This window comes from Harpia harpyja, chromosome Z (genome assembly GCF_026419915.1).
Source record: "Harpia harpyja isolate bHarHar1 chromosome Z, bHarHar1 primary haplotype, whole genome shotgun sequence".
NCBI lineage: Eukaryota > Metazoa > Chordata > Aves > Accipitriformes > Accipitridae > Harpia > Harpia harpyja.
The window spans coordinates 96,281,261-96,289,523 of NC_068969.1; the positions used below are offsets into that span (position 1 = coordinate 96,281,261).

Below are 8,263 nucleotides of genomic sequence, written 5' to 3' on the forward strand. Positions count from 1 at the left end.
TGGCCACGCCAGGCCAGGCCAGGGCAGCCCGCTCCGGCCCGGCTCCGCTCCGCGCCGCTCGGGCCGCCTCGGGGCCGGGCCAAGCCGGGCGGGCGGAGCCGGGCCCCGGCGGGGGCCGTCCGCCAGCGCCGGGGCGGAGCCGCCGCCCGCCATATAAGGGGCGAGCCGGGGCGCTGCTCGGTGTCGCGGCGGGGCGGGCGCGGCAGGGGGAGCGGGGCGGAGGCGGGCGGGCAGGACGGAGCCGGGAGGGCAGGACGGAGCCGGGAGAGCGCGGAGATGGAGCTGCTGCGGACCATCGCCTACCCGCCGGGCGGCGGCGGCGGAGCCAAGTGCTGCGAGGGGGCGCTGGGCAGAGCGGCCGGCGGCGAGTCGCGGAGGAAGAAGGCGGAGGAGCAGCCGCACCAGCACCACAACGCCCACCACGCCGCCGAAGTCTCCCGGATTATAACCGACCCCACGACGGGGAAGCGCTACTGCCGCGGCAAGGTGCTCGGAAAGGTAATGGCCGCGGCGGCGACCGGTGGTGCCCGGTGCGCCTCGGTGGGGCGGGCGCTGCCGCTGCCTCTGCGAGGCCGCTTCTCTCCGGGGGATGCTGGAGTGCGCCGCGCTGCCGCCCCCCCCCCCCCGTCTCCCCCCGACCAGCCCCGCGTGGGATTCGCCTCTGCGTTGCCCCGGTCCAGACGCAGTGGGGCCGAGCACCCTTCCTCTCCCCGATTCATCTCTGCCCCGAAGTACAGGCGGAATCGTGCCTTCAGCTCGGGCGAGCCTACAAAAATGACTTTGGTGTTGCACGCGGGGCGTGGGGGAACCGCAGCGCGAACCTCCAGATACGCCATGAACCTAAGACCTGTCTTTTACCAAATTGTCCTGTGCGAAGGAAGTTGTGCTCCTTGACTAATACGTGAGCTGGTCAATGACTAAGTGTGGGACTTCTTTCGTACCTGCCATAATTATCTTTTTCTCGTGTGTCTCTCTAGGGTGGATTCGCCAAGTGTTATGAGATGACGGATTTGACAACAAATAAAGTTTATGCTGCAAAAATCATTCCTCACAGCAGAGTAGCAAAACCTCATCAAAGGGAGAAGGTGTGTGTACATGAACGATTTTATTCTTTTTTTTATCCTTAAACTGTCTTTGTGTGCTGGGTTGCCCAGCCCTTTTCCTGAAATGCTTCTGATAGAGCTGTCTGTTCAACCTTGTGGACGCAAGGCTAACTACACTGCTCCCCCCCCCCCCCCTTGTCTCTTCAGATTGATAAGGAGATTGAGCTGCACAGAATGCTTAATCATAGACATGTTGTGCAGTTTTACCACTACTTTGAAGACAGAGAGAATATTTACATTCTTCTGGAGTACTGCAGTAGAAGGGTGAGCATCAGCTGGGAGAAATCCAGTATTTACTTACTTCAGTCTGCAACTAATTTAAATGTGCGATGTGTAAAAGGTATTTTTTGTGCCTTTAGTTGTCGTTTCTCCATCCATTGATTTACTTTTGCCTAAGGTGGATCTTATGCGTGAATGTTCAGTGACATTTCTGCCTTTGTTTTTCATCTGCAGTCAATGGCTCACATCTTAAAAGCGCGGAAGGTATTGACAGAACCAGAAGTACGATACTACCTCAGGCAAATTGTGTCAGGGCTAAAGTATCTTCATGAACAGGAAATCTTGCACAGGGATCTTAAACTAGGTAAGTTCTGCACCTCGCCAACTTCAAACTGTGCTCCTCCAACCCTGTCTGCATTGTACCACTTTACACTTGTATGGTGATAGCTTAATTAACAGAATCAGCTCAGTCTGTCTTAACAGTGGAAACTTGGAGTGCTTAAGGGATGACATTAAGCATTTCTAATTAAAAAAAAAAATCTTGGCTAGCTTCTGGCTTTGAACAGGGTATGACTCAGCACCTGTGGCAAATGCATTCCTACCTGGCAAGAAAAGAACTAACTGGAATTTCTCTGTCTCCTAGGTAACTTCTTCATTAATGAGAACATGGAACTAAAACTGGGTGACTTTGGCTTGGCAGCTAGGCTGGAACCACTGGAGCACAGGAGGAGGTAGGAGCATCAAAAAATGTAAAGTCTAGTAGTAAATGAAACCAGATTCATTTAGAAATGAGAAATCCTGTTCCACAGCAAAAGCTAATTGCTTCTGGGATCAAGATTTCCCCTTCTAGAAAACAGGCTGCCATGCTGTGACTTCTGCTTTCCTCTGAGCATATGGATAATAGCAAATGCCAGAGGCAGGGTACCTGACTGATGAATAGTGCAGATACGAGTCTGCTGTTCCTGTGTCATGAAGACACCATGAAACATGTCTACACTACTAACATTCATAGAGCTTCTCTTCAGGAGTCTCTAAGTTCTTGTCCAAACTTGAGAGGAAAACCTGCCCTATGGAAAATAGCTTCTCTCCTCTTTCTATCTGAAATACTAACCAGCTCTGTGGCCTCTTTGATTTGCAGAACAATATGTGGCACACCAAATTACCTCTCTCCAGAAGTCCTCAACAAACAAGGGCATGGTTGTGAATCTGACATCTGGGCCTTAGGCTGTGTAATGTAAGTACTTCACTGCCTTTGAAATGAAATATTTCTACCACTGGCTTAGGCTTTTAAGAGTTCAAAGGGGATGCAGTACTGCATCAGTTTGCAGCCCTTTATACATATGTAGCCCAAGTGCAAAAATTCTCCTTCATGTTAAGAGGCAGACAAAGCCTTTTCAGTAGTTGCAGATAAGTATTGTGGGTATGTAAAAGAAATAAGATTGGTTTCCTTTGCTTTTAAACAGGTATACAATGCTGTTGGGAAGACCCCCGTTTGAGACCACAAATCTTAAAGAAACATACAGATGTATAAGGGAAGCAAGATACAGCCTGCCTTCATCTCTCTTGGCACCTGCAAAACACTTAATAGCTAGCATGTTGTCAAAAAATCCTGAAGATCGGCCCAGTTTAGATGAAATTATTCGACATGATTTTTTCTTACAGGTTTGTACTGTCTAGTGTTCTGGCTGAAAACATATCCACGCAAAAAATGCACTCTGTGGTCTAAAAATTGTTTTTTGCATCTCATTTCCACAGGGCTTTACACCTGATAGACTTTCTGCTAGCTGTTGTCACACTGTTCCTGATTTCCATTTGTCAAGTCCTGCTAAAAATTTCTTCAAAAAAGCAGCTGCTGCTCTTTTTGGCGGTAAAAAGGATAAAGCCAGATACTTCGACACACATAGTAAGTGGGTTGTAGCTATGCTTGAAACTTATCTCTATGCCATCAATGTCATGCTAGTAATGTACAGCAATGAGATAGCAATGGAGCACTTGTATTTATGTCTCAGAGCTTCCCGGGGTTAGTTTTGACCTCTTTATCAGTAAGTATAGATGGCAGCCTGCAACCTATGCCAACTTACATAAGTAAATGCTTCTTATGGCATACTGACAATCTATATTGGCTGTCTGTTAGTCTGTAATGTCTGTTAAAGTTTAGTCTCTTAGTGGTCTGTGTATAATGGCACCACTGTTCTGGGAGACTATGGCAGGTTTAGAAGAAGCTACTGGAGGGAGACAATGCACTTTCTGCAGCTAACTTGTTAGGCTTCCTGTAACAGAACAGCACTTCCAGATTCAGTGTTAAGTATTTTTTCCTGTATTACAGACAGACTAGCTAAAGAGGATGAAGAAATTTACAAGCTCAGGCATGATATGAAGAAGACATCGATAACCCAGCAGCCCCACGAACACAAAACAGATGAGGTAAATGCAAGCACAGTTCAATTCAAATCCAATAACAGTTGGGTGGAGTAACTATAATTAAATTATATTTGACTTGGATATCAGAGCTGGGGCTGTACACAGCATAATCAAGCTTAAATGATTAGCAGAGTTGTTTTAAGAGGGCTTAACCAAGCTTCATCAAGGTATGGTAGCCTTTGTAGGGAGACTATCAATTTTGGCTTTTCAGTAATTATAGTATCTGCCTAGACTCCATTGTCGTCTGTGTGGTAACTTGTCTGCCAGGTGCTCTTTCCCAATATTCCAAATACAGGGCTTCAGTTCATGAGTAACTAGGACTTCTTAAAGAATAAATTGCTGAGATCCAACTCTTACCATTTGGTGTTCAGACCTGCACACAGCTGTTCTCTTGACAGAGCAAGAGAGCAGAGGACTGATTAATAGCATGTAAGATGCAAATTGAAGATCTAAAGAATGGAAAGACCTGGCATGCTTCTTTAAGCTCAGTCTAACAGCAGCTCTTTGTACTTGCTGGAAACATTAATACCAGTTTCCCTGGAATTTATCATTTGTTGAGAAACAGGAGAGCCATGCAAAACTTGTGTATAAGCCTTGGCTTGTGTTTTGTTTGATGTTTATATGTCTGACATCTCTTCTAGGAGATCCAGACTCTTATCACAACAGTGGCAAAGCCAGGAGCATTGCCAGAAACTAAGCAGACTGGAGACTCTATTCGAATGATAGTCAGAGGAACTTTGGGAAGCTGCAGCAGTAGCAGTGAATGTAAGTGCAGTGAAATGTAATCTCTAATTCTAAATCCCACCTCTACTTTCTTCATCTCTCAAGACTTGGAAGCTTGAAACAAAGAGCTGCGTTCCTCCCCACCCCTTATTTTTGATGCTCTAAATTTTACAGCAAATATTTTGGAAGAATTAAAACTGGAAAGCCATAAAGGCTAAACTTCTTAAAGTTACAGCCTAGATAACTGAAAAGTTTACAGTGAAAGCCTGCTCTCTGTGTGCTTTTGTCAGTCTAATAATCCTTCTCTTTCAGGCCTGGAAGACAGTACCATGGGAAGCGTTGCTGATACAGTCGCAAGGGTATTGCGAGCATGTCTGCAGAACATGCCAGAAGGAGACAGCATTCCCAAAGAACAGCTGACAGCATCCTTCCAGTGGGTTACAAAATGGGTGGACTACTCTAACAAGTATGGCTTTGGGTACCAGCTGTCAGATCACACTGTTGGTGTCCTTTTCAACAATGGGGCACATATGAGCCTTCTGCCAGACAAAAAGTAAGAATGATTGCAGAACTGACAACTCACTAAGGCAGTTTAAACATGAAATGCTTTTATCTCATCTCTAACCTCCTTACTTTCTCCTCTTACAGGACAGTTCACTACTATGCTGAGCTAGGCCAGTGCTCTGTCTTCTCAGCCACAGAAGCTCCTGAACAGTTCATTAGCCAAGTAACTGTACTGAAGTACTTCTCTCACTACATGGAAGAGAACCTCATGGATGTAAGTTCAGTACCTTCTGGATCTTGAGCTGTAAAAATACACTAAATGTGAACTGAGTGCTTAGCATCGTGCCTGTTCCCTTTCCTAGGGAGGAGATTTGCCCAGCCTAACAGATGTACGCAGGCCCAGGCTTTACCTCTTACAGTGGCTTAAATCTGATAAAGCATTAATGATGCTCTTCAATGATGGCACGTTTCAAGTAAGTTTGGTAGCATCACTGGAGAAAATGTTTCTAAAATACTTTACTGCAATAAAACTAGATAAGTGCCGGAAACTGAGAGGAGAAAGTATACAAACAAGAACTCACTTCTCTTTTACAGGTGAACTTCTATCATGATCACACAAAAATCATCATTTGCAATCAGAGTGAGGAGTATCTCCTTACCTACATCAATGAAGACAGGATATCTACAACGTTTCGTCTGACAACTCTTCTGGTTTCTGGATGCTTGTTGGAACTAAAACACAGAATGGAATATGCTCTGAACATGCTGCTGCAGCGATGTAACTGAAGGGAATGACTGTTAAACCAAACAGACCCTCTTGTTCACTGTGAAATCTACAGTGGAGATGGTGGAGAAACTAGTATGTTGATGATGGATGTGTGGTGGTACGAAAACTTGACTGTCCTAGTGTGCCGGGCACACATGTATTAGATGCCTAAACCTACTGTTGGACTAAAATGGTGTGACAAGGAGTTCTTCGGACCATAGTTTTTCTTGCTTCATGTGTGTGTTAAAGATATTTTAAACTTGAACTCTGAGCAGAGTGTGACTGCTTGGTCTGTAAGAGAGCATTTCTGATGGAGTTAAACTGTGAATGTGCATCTGGAAAGGGAGGGAATGGAGAGCTCCATTGTTGTGGAATAGCTGTAATGAGCAGCTGCTGGCTGCTTAACTGTGAACTATGGCCATACTCTTTTTTTCCCTCCCTTATTTTTCAAAAATACCCACACTTGTGGCTGGCAAAGTGCATTCCTTGTTAATAACTTTTTTTTATTTATTACAGCCTAAAGTGAAGTATTTATTATACAACTCTTTTTTGGACTTTGGCATTTTAAATATAAATCTGTTGGCAATAAAGTGAATGGAAATTGGAAGCATCATTCTCTGCTCTTTTTACAACGCAACTTCACATGCTTTGCTTTACATTACCAGAAATCTTGCAGGTCTGCTTTCCTTGTGCCACTTTTTAAAAGTCTGCTACAGGACAGGATATGAATGACAGGCTCTAACACTGAGCAGTTTGTCTGTGTCTATGTGCACTTGTCATCATAAGCACCACTATGCTGCTGCTAATTATAGCAGCAACCCTAAAGCAACTGCTGATGGAGCTTGCAGTGTAATGATGTAGGCCTTGACACTTGGTTATTGTCCTAGGGGTTAAAAACAAAAGTAGGGATCTTTTCAAGATATTACATCCCAGAATTGATATTTTTACACTGACTGAAATGAACTCCTTACTTCTACATGATACTTCGTGGACAGTAACTATGATAATGAGCTGTACAAGCTTCCTTCTCTTATTTGCTGTGGAAGCATTGCTCTTATTCACCAAGGGACTGAATTATCCTGACACCTCAGTAGTAGAATGAATTGTCCATAGCTATCACTGCCCCTCTGTTGTGCTTTATTGTATGTGTCTTTCTACCCTTGGTTAAACGGTAACCCCAGTAAAGTAAAATCAAAATGGTGAGAATATTAAAGGCTGACTTAGTATCAACTTTGGGCTTATTCTACCAAGCTGATAACAGTAGACAACCAGAAGTGTTAGTAAGACCAAATACCATTTATGGTATGCTGTAAGTTCTCTGTAAAGTAGCTCAAAACAGCTGAGGACAGCATAGAGATGGCCTGCTGTTTAGTACAATCCCACTGCTAATAGGTGTACACTTACTAGAGGAATTGCTTTTCTAAACTGAAGGCAATGCCATTTGTCAATTAAACTATGCAAATGATTGGATTATCGAGGACTCATGACTCAGTGCAGGGGCTGAATATCTACTTGTGGGCTGGGCTTATTTCTCCCTAGATACTACATAGCGCCTGGACTTATCTAAGCACAGCAGCCTGCAAGCAACTGTGCTGATGCAGCAGCAAGCAGTAGTTCAACTGCTTATTTGGATTAATCTTCATATAACTGAATGAGGTCTGTTCTGAAAGACAGACCTCAATTGCCATCGGTGTTTCAATCAAAGCAGCTGAATGCAAGGAGCAGGCACTCAATGTAATGAAGTGCAGACTAAACAAAGTACAGATGTCAACCCAAAATAGTGAGCAGAGGAGGTATCACTGGCTTGCTTCATCTTGCAGCAAGTATGTATCAGTGTGACTGTTTTCCTTGTATTGAATACCATGCATTAGGTGATATTTATTTACTTCTCATGTCTAGACAGGAAGACCTAATTGAGTTCTTCAGATGGGTTCATTAATGTAACTCTAGGCAATTCAGTGAAGTTAAATATATACCTGCTATAGTGAGCAGAATTCAGCTTCCCAGCTGTCTACTTTCTTTAAGGGATAATGATTGATTTTATTCCTGGTAGGCCATGACTTACCTAATTCTGCTGCAAGGATAGAGCTGCTGTTGAGCCCTTTTGTCTTACGAAGTAAGATTTCACTTTTTGTTTACGACACCAGTAAGCATACAGTTTTTGTGCATTTGAAACACAAAAGTTACTTGAGCTATGCTACTTAACTTCTTCAAATGGAAAACCTGTTCTTTGTTTGACTGCTTATGTGCTGGAGAAAGCATGAACCTTTACTTCAGCTACTATAATTTCTTTGAGTATCAAAACTATCTTTCTATGGCTGAAATTCAGGCTGGTGTAAGCAAATAAACAAGTGTAGGATGTATAAAAGTGGATGTAAAAGCCCCGAATCCTATTGTACGATGCTAGTTGGTTGTGGATAGTTGTAATGCACCTCACACAAATACAGTCAAGTGAATCAGTTATTTGTATGCAATGTGTATGTGTGGTACCAGGACCATGCTTGGTGCTTTCTAAATCCTTTTGTAT

At 44.1% G+C, this 8,263-nt stretch overlaps 1 protein-coding gene across 1 annotated transcript; it reads left to right on the forward strand.

The window, feature by feature from the left end:
- Positions 1-237: 237 nt before the first annotated feature.
- Positions 238-6,343, forward strand: PLK2 (polo like kinase 2). The gene is made up of 14 exons (XM_052778508.1): positions 238-498; positions 978-1,085; positions 1,251-1,367; positions 1,557-1,686; positions 1,966-2,053; positions 2,461-2,556; positions 2,786-2,984; positions 3,078-3,225; positions 3,649-3,746; positions 4,385-4,508; positions 4,779-5,019; positions 5,115-5,244; positions 5,333-5,443; positions 5,565-6,343. Exons 1-14 carry the CDS (start codon positions 277-279, stop codon positions 5,754-5,756), a joined length of 2,004 nt encoding a protein of 667 aa, XP_052634468.1. The 5' UTR covers positions 238-276; the 3' UTR covers positions 5,757-6,343.
- The last annotated feature ends 1,920 nt before the right edge of the window (positions 6,344-8,263 follow it).

Excerpts from the sequence above, each read along its gene's own strand:
- PLK2 (XM_052778508.1), top strand. The coding sequence starts at position 277 with ATGGAGCTGCTGCGGACCATCGCCTACCCGCCGGGCGGCGGCGGCGGA. Across the intron at positions 1,687-1,965 it reads GCACAGGGATCTTAAACTAG|GTAACTTCTTCATTAATGAG; the intron begins GTAAGTTCTGCA and ends TCTGTCTCCTAG. Across the intron at positions 2,054-2,460 it reads CCACTGGAGCACAGGAGGAG|AACAATATGTGGCACACCAA; the intron begins GTAGGAGCATCA and ends TTTGATTTGCAG.